The sequence below is a fragment of the Eutrigla gurnardus genome, assembly GCF_963514095.1.
Source record: "Eutrigla gurnardus genome assembly, chromosome: 3".
NCBI classification, from domain to species: Eukaryota; Metazoa; Chordata; class Actinopteri; order Perciformes; family Triglidae; genus Eutrigla; species Eutrigla gurnardus.
The window spans coordinates 13,693,481-13,706,444 of NC_139917.1; the positions used below are offsets into that span (position 1 = coordinate 13,693,481).

Genomic DNA, 12,964 nt, shown 5'->3' on the forward strand with positions numbered 1-12,964 from the left:
CAAGAAAAACGTGAATCGAGCCAATGTCTCTGGAGTTGTTTACGTCCGTGTCTAAACATGTTCCCTCCATACAAAGCAGAACAACCATGTCTGATATCTTTACATGAGTGCCCAGCAAAAACAACTAGGTGGAAAAAATGAGCCACTTGGTTCAACTTTTCAATTCAAAATGTGTTTTAATACATGGAAAAGTCTGTTAATGTCAATAAAAATCTGGACAAACACACAGAATTACATTTTACACAGATTTATAAAAGAACAATATATACAAAAAAACAAAACAACAACCAGCATCTCCCCCTTTAGGTTTTGTTTAAGCACATTGATGGGCTGCTATTATTTTTTCAATTTAATGAACAAATTCAATGATTAACGCAAATAACTTCATGTCAGATACCAAAACACTTAGTGGGTGGTGATAAGGTCCGTTTGTTACATCAGGTCTCAGATCAGAAATCACATTCCCTGAGAACATGGGCGCCTATTTCTGTGTGAGCTGGCATCAGATGAAAAGTAGCATGAAACCAAAAGCCTGCCTGAGACCATGAAGATGAGGGTTGATTTGGCAATGAAGTTGTGTTTATGTACCTTTTGGCAGCAGGGAGCAACCCTGCTGCCAAAAGGTACATAAACACAATTTCATTGGAGACAGTAAGAGGAACACAAACATTTGTTTTGGCTTTTTTACCACCACACACAAGTGACCAGTGAAGATCATGTGACGTGCACAAGTGAGGACCAGCATCCGTCTAGTCAACGTTCTCAGTGGTTAAAATAAGGATATGAAATTAGCTCGGATTGAACATTCTCTGACGGGGAGGCCCAACAGTTTTCATTGTCTTGAAGCAGGAAATAACCAACATGTTCTCAAGATCCCGAACAAGGACCCTTAAAAGGGTGACATTCTTTATAGATTTTCCACAAATCACATGAAAAGACTAAAATGACCTGATCTATGAACATACAATGCAGCCAGGGCCTGATATACAGTAGAGACCTCTATTGAAGAAGGTCAGAAGTTGGTCTAAACTCTCGCATCACTTTAAATATGTACTAATTATTTTGTGTGTATCATGCGTGGATATTTTATATGATTTGTGGGACGATGTGACATGAAAGCCTATCAGCGTGGAGATTCTCCTCCTGTCATCACTAAATCAGAAATGGAGACAAACACTTGTAGCGGTCTGTGGTCTCCCAGAGGTCTACTGTAGAGCCTCACGTCAGTACAGAGACCGGACCAGACTGTGTGTTTAAACCAGAGACCTTCCGTGGACGACTGATAAAAAGGTTGTGTTGTTTTAAGTGTTGATGGAGCAGCTACAGTGTTAGCGTAGCCTTCCTCCAATCAATCTCCATTCAGAAAACAAGCATTTTTAAAGTTGCTTGCTTGTTGTCTTGCATACAGGCCTGACAAAATATGACTTGAGCCAATGACACCCAGAATGAAGAAATCCTATTCCGACCCTGGAGGAAGCAGATCAGTCATGGGAGACGAGTACAGGCCTGCTGTTTCACGTTCCCCACGAGCCAATCGGGATGGTTTCGTGCTGGAGTTTCCCTCTACAGTGGCGAGTATCTCCCTACCTTCTCTTCTCGGGGATAACTTATAGCAGCCACTTAATAAAGAGAGTAACGAGCGATACAATCAATCGTTTTAATTAGTATACGTTGCTTGGTGTTAGCAGAAACTGATCTGGGTGAATGGAGACAGAAGATTTGATAGAAAAGTAGCAAAAGCTTTGAATAATTCCAACAGTGTGTAAAACATGTGGCATATTTTAAGTCTTTTTTGAAGAGTTGCTGCTACACTGCAATGCTGGCTTATGTGTGGGAAGGAGGCGAGGTAGTATATAGAATAGTATATAGAATATTTGAACATTTGAACATGTGTGGATGGTTTTAATTCATTTGAAACATATAAGAGTTGAATGACGAAAAGAAGGCGGAAAAATAATAATAAATGGACTGTTTGGTAGAAGAACATGCGTTGTACAGTAATGATGATTTTGCATCTTCCGTAGGAACAGATGGGCCGGCAGCGAGGAGCGCAAAGTCAAAGAGAACTGAGATGGACGGGGAGATTGCTGCTTTGGTCTTTTCATGGGAATTGTTGTCAATAAGAAAAATATAGTTTAACTCTAGTCTTGTCTCTCTTAACATCTTCACAAACTGCTACTTAAGTTGTGGAATGTGAGATTTGCAACAATAACCAAAAACAAATCTGTAAAATCAGACATTTACATTTCCACTGAACAGACACACTCATACTCACTCACACACATACTCACTCATACTCACTCACACTCATACTCACTCACACTCATACTCATACTCACACACACACACACACACACACACACACACACACACACACACACACACACACACACACACACACACACACACCCTTTCAAAATAATATTAGTCAACATTTCTCCTGGAATGCTGACACATAAAATGACAAAAGAAAAAGAGGAGGGCCAAGCTGCCGGGGGCTACAGTGACTGTGTGGGTACAGGTCAAACTAAATCTTTCCACTAACAACTCAAACTTATCACAGACTCATTGGCAATCTGCATCCCCTATCAAGTTGCTATTCACTTGTTCCCGATGCGGTTGTTACAGCTTTAAGATCACTGAAGAGATCAAGATCTTGCTTTAGATTCGAGAGTGTTATCTTGGTAAGCTTGTGTGAATGAAGTGCTTACAGTTCCTCTGGTAAATCACAGTTATACAAGTCATCTCTGGCTATAGTCACCATTGTTTGCATGGGGAAAGCACAGTAATGGAGTGGAGATTATCAAATGAGGAAGTGTTGATTGCAGAGGTTGCCGGTAAGGCAGCATATGTGATGTGACTCGCAGTGTGTCCTGCAGAGAGAGAGAGAGAGAGAGAGAGAGCTTTTAGATGTGTGATGCTGTCTCGTAGACAATAAAGAAATGAAGGTGAAACTAATCTTATTCAATGTTTGCTTGGAGCATTATAATTACCTCAGGCCAGGTCCTCCTGGTGTGTTTCTTCCATCCTCCCAACATCACCTGCAAAAAGATTCTACATCAAATCCTGAATGAAATCTTACAGATTGCATTTGAAAACGGACACAGTGAGCTGAAGTACTGTAACTTAGACATACCTTCGTCCGCTTCTGATTCGCATGTACCGACGATGTGATGGTCCCCTGCAACGAGGTGAAAGATTTCTCTGTGATTTACCATATTAAGGAAGTCTGTGTCTGAAACACGAGTCCGGTCAGATTCAAAGAGGTATTAGTAGTTAAGCTTCCCACAAACCATGAAAATAATACTATAATGTATAGAGGACTGGAGGATATAGCATGTTTTCTGTTCCGGTCGATGTGAAACGACCACATGGTAAAAGCTTATTTGTGCAAATTAAATGCGTGACAAATTAAAAGTATTTTCTAATTGTATTAAGAATTGGAGTGCAAATTGCATGTAACAGTTTCAAGTGAAATCATAAAGAAAAAAATAGTGAAACTGAAATTTCGATCCCTCAAATGAGATATTCTGTCAAATTTGAGTTAGTATGTGATTGTAACTATCATTTAGACACGTTAATGTGTATTTAGATAGCTCGGGGCGATATGATTTCATCATGATACGATTCCATTGAACAAGGATAAAATGATTGTTTTGAGTCATCGCCAGCCCTCAACCTATCTCCAGTGTAGGCGACGTCACTCTACTTCCCCAGACAACTTAAATATCAGAGGAGACCCAGTGAGCAGTTTAGTTGAGTTTACTTCAGACGTGGACAGTTAGGTTCCTTGGTCAGTGATCACACAGCAGCAACCAACATGTTCCAACAGGCTTGGAATGTTATCAGAAACCTGAGAGTGGTGAGTGAGTTTGGTTTTCATAACCATAGACAGTATGGTTTACTTAAATGTAATATTTTAACAATGAAAATACAATAGACCCCCCAATCCCGTCATGGCCGCCCCTGAGGAGAGCCAAAACTGCGATTAAAAACACCAAAAGGAGGGACGTACCATTCAGGCTGCGCCTCTGGGTCTCTGTCAAGAAAAGAATGAAAAAAATCACATGACTACTTTTGCTGATACGACAATTCGTTATGAGACATTTTTGTAGCAGGCTTATGATGTTTTGGATTAACGAGAGACCAGCCTGATTGAACTTCACAATGAAAGAGTGTGTATGTTGTGATCTAGTATGATGGTAATTAAACTAAAATACATAATCGGTCTGCACTTGAGGTGTGTGCTTCTCTGTAATGTTTCACATGAGATCCGGCTGCGTGGCAAACTTTTTCCGGGGACAATAAAGTTGCCAAACAGAAGTCTGAGTCCTGTCGTGAGGGTGAAACATGTACTTCCCCAAACTAAAAGACATGGCTACTTGCCAGCGGTCTACAGGTTGTTCCACCTCCAACCATTGTGCTGTCAACTTCCACCTTTGTTGGCTCTGTATTGTTGACAGAAATCCACTGATGAAATCACACGTTTGGTATCCAAACAGATATAAGTTTCAGTACGACGTTAGACAATAGTTTGTCACAGTTTAAAGGAAGTGTGACCACGAGGGAGGATTACACCAAGCGAAGCCTCTTTCAGCGTTCATATGGCCACCTCACTATTGTCTTGCATAATGTTACACCACCTTGCACACATTCAGGGGAAGCTTTTGTCCAATGACTTACGATCAGATCATTTAAGTCCATCGGAACCAGATGTCATGAAACAATGGACATTTACATTTAGGGCATTTAGCAGACGCTTTTGTCCAAAGCGACTTACAATAAGTACATTTGTCAAAAGAAGGGGGGGGGGGGGGTTGTTAGTGAGTCATGCTATGCAGAGTCGTTGAGGTGAAGTCTGAACAGAGTCTTGAGCCTTTTCAGGAAGAAATCCACATTGTGAGTGCATTTGTTATCTGGCTGTCTATGTGTTGCCTGAAATAGCACGTGATGAAAACTTGTTTCTTAGAGGAAGAAGGAAATACTCAATTAAATACTTAATCGTCCTCGTGTCGTTGTGAAGGTACTCACGTAGAGATCGCCTTCTATAAAACAGCAGCGCCATCAGCAACCCGACGATCAGCGAGCCGATGACCACCACAGGAGCCACTATTTTGGTGGTGAGATCCAACTCTTTCTGCTTGCCCTTGTCTGCTTGTTCTGAATAGATCCAATTAAATAAATAACATTTACTGCTCTAATACTTCACATTGTGACCAAGAAAAAAGAGAGTAAAGAGTAAGTGCACTTGTTCGATGACATATAAATAATGAGGTACGCATACATGGGTGAGGAGTTCAACTGCTAACCTACGGCCTACATTCACTTTCACTTTGACTCACAGAGGGGTTTGGACATCAAACATGACCCTTTGCTGAATTTGGCCGCTGTGAGGACTCAGATAACAGCTCAGCTCATGTAGACAAGTAAACCTGCTGATGAGATTTCCTATCGATGACAATGACTGGAAGTTAAAGAAACAATGCATTCCATACCACCTGAAGCATGACCCGGACTTAGCGGCTCTTTCTTTGTGGTAAGTATCATTTTGAGAGATGTCGGCTCAGATATAAGGCAAGCTCACGCTACGACATTTGCCGGCTCAGAATCGTGGGTCTTGAAGTAGTTGTGGTTTTCACACCACTCTCACCAGGAGTGTGGTTTTGTTACACACACTGAGATTGACAGTAAATGACACAATACGATGTGCCAGACAGGATTGTTTTTGTTCCTTGAGTTGCGGTTGGCAGACGTTCACCTAATAACCTGTTTTCCTACAACTCTTTGCTATTTCTAGCCTGTTTCCTCCGGACTCCCTGACAGCCAGCACCTTTTGCATTTAAATATTTGTCTGTCTGACGTGCTATGATGGGTTTTTGAAGGATCAACAAGCTCCTTAAGATTATTTTTTTCTCTTTCGTTTTCCATCTGAAAAACCCCTCCACAATCTCCAGAAATTGGCACAAATTCCTCTTAGTTGCACAATCCCAGTGGGGAGTCTGTTTATGTAACCGTAGGGACGTGTGCTGCTTCAAATTTCAGATTAAGCATGGTCCTACATCAGCAGGGTTACAGTGGCTCAAATTCCTGTATGACATTTCATTGTGTGAAGCAAATACCTCGAAAAAACGGTGTGTCTGGTACTTCAAATTGGTTCTCTTCCTCTCTGCCTCCACCGGCGTTGAACACTCTGCAGGTGTATTTGGAGGAGGCGGAACCTTTCCCCAAAGTCAGCTGGCTGGAGAGGTGAAACAGACCACTTTCTGTCTTCCTTGGCTGCACTTGAGTGGCTGTCTGCTCCTTTTCGTGCTCATCAAACCAGCGAAGTTCACCTTGTGGGAAGCCACCGTCAGAATCACACGTCAGGGTGACATATGTCTGAGGTTTTGCCTTAGCGTCAGAGCGTATCGTTGGTTTGCTGTAATTGGCTGCAAAGAGTAAACGGAAAGCAAACATGAGCATAAAGCTGAATTATGCACCGTTATCGATCAAATGATCCCGATATGATCACAAAATGACGTTGGCCATTATATGTACTTTATAGTGCAATGTGTGGTAAAAAGGGCACATAATACACTGGCTCACAGGCATTTTGGGCTTATTTGTACCAATGATACTGAAAGCCAATAAGGAAGGGAAAAACCAATGTGATAGCCTTGGAAAGTCCCTACATTCTCAGTCTCTAAATCTCATTTCAATTCCGCTTTCTGTTTCAGCTATAATATAATCAGGTTACAGAATCAGCCTTACTCAAAGTTAAGCGAGTTGGGATTCGTTTTGAAGATAAACTGAAAATGGTCATTTCTCTGAGTCTAATAGTGCCTATTAATGCCTCTGTTCAACCACGGCTGGATGCTCTCACCTGTGACTTTAAGGCTGATGGATCCATCGCCATCACCGCTGTCTGTCATCACCATACATTCATACTTCCCCTCGTGCTTCACTGTAGTGTTGTCGATGAGCAGTGACACGTTCATGTTGGTGGCATTCCAGGAAGGATCGGCAAAAGAATAGCCTGGCTGCGCCTCAGGTTTCCCTTCATTAAAAACCAGTAAGGTACGACCATCTATCTTCCAGGTGACCACCCGTATTACTGTGTCTTCGGGGGTTTTGATGACACACTCCAGCATCAACCGCTGGCCAAACTGTCCCAGCATTTCGGCCTTGCAATCCAGATTTGAAAACACTTGTGTGGAACAGAAGATGATGAGAAGTTACATCGGCAGCAAGCAGCCTTTCATACGTGAAATATTCGGATGGTAGCAGAATTTACCTTGCTTTGCAATTCCTATGCTGCTGTAGAAGACAAGGGAAAAAACGAGGAGGATACACATTGAGGCCATTTTCATTTACCTGAAACGACAGAACAAACCATTCTTTATGAGGATGTATTTCTGAGCATTAAAGTGCAGGGTGCAAATGTATTTTCATGCAGGCGTGTTAGGGGCTGGTGAAATGAAGCTTACTTCCCAACAACAAGCTTTTATGGTTTGTGGAGTTCTAATCTCCAGCCAAACCACCATAAACGTATGAGTCACCGTGATAAAAGCAATTAAACGTGTGATGCTCCACGTAGTACTTTATACTGCAAAAACAAATCGTGTAGAGCTTTGCACAAGTTTAATTTCGTTACAAGCGGATCTAGTATGCGTAATAGGGTTTTACAACGCACGGAGATCATGACTGTGTGGCCTTAGGCTGCAGGGTTGTGACAGATGCTGGTTCACAGCGGAGAGGAAAACAACTGACTCTCGATTGACTTTGTATTGCTTGCTGGTGCCTCCTTGGCCACTTTTGGCGTGGTGGGATAGACTACCAGCACGGTAAAGAACTGAGTGATTATAAGCTGACGAACTGAAAAACGGAGCCTTTAAGAAGAAGAATGTGAAATCCTGACACTAAGCCGAACGTTACGTGTGCAGGTGTATCCTTACCTGTGCTAATACTAATTCACATAGCAGCATAACTATTATCATTATCTAAACTAGTCAGTCAACTGAGTTGCAGACCACCTTAGCTAACCATTTCCTGGTGCAATTATGAAAGCACTTATTTTCATTTGCCCACAGGCACGATATGACGTTAATATTTATTCACTACACCCCAGAAGAACATTTGTCATTTGTGATATTGGGCTAAACAAATAAAATTTAATTGAAATGAATTGCAAAATGCTTCTAAAAGAACATCTATGATTTATTGTCCGTTTGATAATCTTAACAAGGAACATGGTTTCTTTCCAGGGGCCTTTCTCAAACGAGCTGTGGTGAAAGTGGTGATTCTAGTTGTGTCACCAAGGACTGACTTTCACTTTTTAAGCATGCCAAAGACGCTCCCTCTCTGGTTTCCTTTTCCCTGCAGCAATTGGAACGTTTCTAATAATCTGATCTTCACCGGTTTCTTTTTTAAAACTTGATCATCATGCCTACGGGGTAAGAAACCATAGAGATAAACTTACTGTCTGTCCTTTTGTTCAAGGGTGCGTTACCTTCACGCCGCACACACAAAGCCCAGTAAAAAGCTTAACTTTTTTTTTTTTTTTTTTACTATAGCCTAATGACAAAACAGATTATGTTCTATGGAATCAGCAAGACACTAAGATTAAAACATTCTGCACCCCTTAAGGTTCAAAACAATTTACCTTTGCACAGCCTTTGTATTCTGCTGCATTGTGAAAGAGTGAAACAAGGGTCTCATGTTATTTCATGGAATACAGCCAATAAATGTAGACAGACAGGTTTGTCATGTCAGTTAATAAGCTGCAACTAGTTCTTACCAGAAGTGAATACATTGTTCCGTGTGTTCATTCCTGTTTATCTTTATGTTCCTTTCACAAAACAGTGCACAAACTCACGGAAATAAACAATGTAAAATAAAAGTAGTAAGTAAGCAGTAAGTATTGCCTGATCACTTCTGTAAATCTGTTCCAACTTCTATTTGAAATGACTGGCTCCGCAGCTATAATCCATGTTGGCTTGTGTTTGTACTGTGTCCATTTGATTTCTTTAGAATGTGTTTGTGTAAAATGTGTATTCACTGGCACTATGCTGTATATTATCTTAAGGAGGTTGGTGATAAGGTGCTGATCCAGACCATGATGCAAGTCAGTACAAATGCAAAAACAGCATTTATGCATTTGTCACAATATGATGATAAACATGTATCCAAATCAAATCAAATGCTTCTGTCGTTTCTGCTGTTTGTCCTCTAACTTTTAAAGGTCGTGTTTACTTGGCCTTATCCTGCACTTTACAAACAAGGCGTCATACTGAAAGAGAAAGTCTCCTCAAAATCTATTGTCAGCCAACTTCAAAGGAGATATGCAATATCCTTTTCAGTTCAAAGAGCTGAGGACCAAATACCCTTGAAGACCCTCATGCGAAGTAAAGTGTTAGACTTGTGGATTGCTGCTCTCTCTCTCTCTCTCTCTCTCTCTCACTCATCCTGCAATGAAATCTTTGGCTGTGTTTTGTCTTCCATTTCTGTCTGCATGGATGCCTGCCTGTGCCATTTTATCCATGCAACCTCTGTAACTACTGCAGACGGTGCTTGTTGCTGCACCCTGCTGCCATTTTGAAACTCTTTACTTCAATTTATTTTGGTGCCACTCACCTTTTGCCTTGAACCTTGATTCGTTAAAAGGGTCACCTCACCCATTTGCATTGAGCGGTGTACTGATTTTTTTGAAGTATCTTTGAATGGCCGTGCATCATTTCCTCATTTTCCCCAGAGATGGGAGATCACCTGTTACAGACCAGTGGTGGGACCCACTGAGACTACAGACCTGTTACAGACCATGGGACCCACTGAGACTACAGACCTGTTACAGACCATGGGACCCACTGAGACTACAGACCTGTTACAGACCAGTGGTGGGACCCACTGAGACTACAGACCTGTTACAGACCATGGGACCCACTGAGACTACAGACCTGTTACAGACCAGTGGTGGGACCCACTGAGACTACAGACCTGGTACAGACCAGTGGTGGGACCCACTGAGACTACAGACCTGTTACAGACCAGTGGTGCGACCTCACTTGCAGAAACTAAAAGCAACATCCGCCATCTTGGAAGCTCTGCTAACAGGCGCTGTGGAGAAAGCTGAGAAGTAACGAGAATGGCGGAAGGTACTCAAACTGATATGGAAGAAGGGGATTTTGAAGGTCTTGTGCTCGGATCGGATGTTCGTGTCTATCTCTACGAGCCCCAATATAGTGGGAGCGGCCTGCGGAGCTGTGCATTGTGGGAGGTGTTGTCTTCCATCCACATGCACCAAAAAGTCACTGTCTGCCTTTTCTCATTCAAGAAGACACCACATTTAAAATATATTTTACATTTCAACTACATATACGACCCACTTTAAAAACAGATTCATGTTTCCACCCATGAAGTATCCCTTTAATGGTAAAACATACATTACAGTCAAAACTGCCTCCTAGCAGCTACGGTCTGGACAATCAGTCACAAGGTGAAAGAAGAACAATGGATGCTCTCGTATTTTCCCAGCCACTGCAGCTGTGTTCTCTTGGACAGACTGGAGAAACAGCTGCACTTCCCACACAAGGATTTACTTTCATTAGTATTCAATTTCTCCTCTGATAGTCACACACATAAACACTACATCCTGCTTAAATGACTGAACTACAGGTCAATTTATCCCTGGAGTTATGGATACAATGCAATCTAGTGCAACTCAGACTGTGGAAGAAGGGGATTTGGCCATTCCAAGTCGGTATTCCACACTTACGATCTATGAACGTCCCAGTACAGACTGATGTTTGCATGGTACAACGCTTGGCAAGCATCTACTGAGGACCTACATCAGTTACCATGGTGCCGTTTGTGAACAGGATAAAAAATTAGGCGTTTTAAGAACTTTAATGTAAAGGCATTTTCAACTCAAACTTGAAGCAGATGTTGCTGTGACACCCACCTGCCACAAACATCCCCGACAGGTCCTGAAATGTACCCCACAAGGAACAAGGGGACCCCAAGAACAGCTGGAGAAGAGGTGTCCAGGCAGAAATGTCTAGGAAGATCGAGAATGAACCGCCAAGAAACCGAGTTAAAAGGAGGATATTCGTTATGCACACTAGAGGAGCAAAGGGCTTAACTAACTAACTACAATTGGTTGATATTGTATTTGTTTTTGTTTTTTTTTAAACAAAAGTAACTTCTTTGGCTTTTATTAATTACAATTACTTGCTTATCAACTAAAATCTATGACAATATGAAGCTGTGATAAACTAATGACAGTTGATTTATGGGCACAGCATACATGAATCTTGGCATCGACATAAATACAGTAGCTTGTCTTGATTTCTCCTGCTGAGGAGTATTACAGTCAGAAAATATATTTAGACAGCTATCAACATGAACGTCGGTGAGTCCTCTCCCCCCTGGGATGGTGCAAATAGAAAGGTCAAGGTCAAGGCCCCCTCATGAGTGATATCGCCCTCAAAGGTTCCTTTAATCCAACTGACACTGAACATCAATAAACAGTGGAGGACCCACGGGGGATGTGTTCATAAACACATTGCTCTGTTCTGATGCTGTCTTAATTATTGCAATAAAGTAAGAGGTATCACATTTTGTTTGGTGCTAAGGCCACCATTAAATCCGTATTATATTTGTCTAAATGTAGAGGAAACCAACATATTTGCCTGCCAACAGAAATGCAATCTGACGCAAGCCTACGACACACATTTTTTTTTGTCAGAACAAGGGTTCTCAAGTAAACTACAATGATTTGCGCAGCAAGTTTTGCATCAACCTTCTCCTGAATCATTCATTAAACAAAAACAAAACAAAAAAAACACCAGCGCTGCTATCTGTGGTTCCTTTATTATTTCAGGACAGACTTCCTGTAGCCCAATTTCTTGTTGAATTGTTTATGAATGGAGTGTTTACAATCTGGTGCAAAGGAGGCAGCCATTTGGCAAATAACACCCTGCTTATTATTTAATATGATTATTAATATTATTATCATCATTATTATCACACCGTGACACCGTATTCAACGTTTCCGTTTTACTGCTCTGTCTTCTAAAAGAAGAAGCGCTCTCCACCACTTCTAGAGAAAAACAACCCCATATCTCTGTCCTATCGATGACAAGGCAAACACAAGAAATAGAGCTTCATGGGGTCGAGGTTGAGCTCGTGAGGGCATCTGAACGGACCGAGTCATCTCCTTCGTACGGGAAACTATTAACGGATAATTCACGCCGGCGCGTCATCAACCCAAACGTCAGTCAGCGTGCAGACGCCATTCATTAAACTATGAGCAGACTGTATATAGGTCACGGTAGCTGCCGTAAGACCGCCATACGTCAGCGAGGGCAAAACTTCACGCGCACACACCGTTTGTATGTCTTGAAACGGACTCGTCCAACGTGACGCGCCACGCTGTCAACAACAACAACAACAACAACAACAACAAAGTTACGTTAAACTCACCGTACAAGGAAACGTGTCTCTGGTAGCGGAGCGATGGTCCGACTGGCGATGGGACGACGAAGCTCGCTGTGGCAGTTCTTACTTTCACTTTCACAATGAGCAAGTCCAACTGATTGGCTGCATGTACCCAGTAACAGGGCAGGACGAATAGCCTAATCGACTAATAGGATTAATAGCGACAGGAATGAGAGCGTTTAAAAAACTACACAGTCCGTTTTTTAACGAGAAAATTAATTGCAAATTGAGTCCGACGCCTTTTTAATATATATATTCGTTACGAAAATTCACAAAATAAAAATAAACGGAGTCACCCAGGCCAGCAGTGAGCGAGATGTTGTGTGTGATCGTCTTACTTCTTGAAAAAATAAAAAAGAGCGGCGCAACATATGGATCCGCATATCAGAAAGAAGACCACCGACCTCCGCCCAGCTGACCCTGAACAGCAGCTGCAGTACGGCCCCCGATCCTAAGGTGCCACAATCTGTCCCTCATCTCCGCATCTTTA

General features: G+C 42.0%; 1 protein-coding gene across 2 annotated transcripts; it reads right to left on the minus strand.

Moving 5' to 3' along the window:
- Positions 1 to 156: 156 nt before the first annotated feature.
- Positions 157 to 12,798, minus strand: LOC311010986 (tapasin-related protein). Of its 2 annotated transcripts, none has more exons than XM_084005665.1 (9): positions 12,460 to 12,798; positions 7,274 to 7,353; positions 6,863 to 7,186; positions 6,120 to 6,428; positions 5,032 to 5,160; positions 4,016 to 4,039; positions 3,137 to 3,181; positions 2,994 to 3,041; positions 157 to 2,873 (listed from the first exon to the last, which is right to left on the minus strand). In XM_084005665.1, exons 2-8 carry the CDS (start codon positions 7,347 to 7,349, stop codon positions 2,995 to 2,997), a joined length of 954 nt encoding a protein of 317 aa, XP_083861791.1. In that variant the 5' UTR covers positions 7,350 to 7,353; positions 12,460 to 12,798; the 3' UTR covers positions 157 to 2,873; position 2,994. The 2 variants fall into 2 exon arrangements, with proteins under 2 accessions (XP_083861791.1, XP_083861792.1); XM_084005666.1 differs by having other exon boundaries at positions 12,465 to 12,485.
- Positions 12,799 to 12,964: the final 166 nt, after the last annotated feature.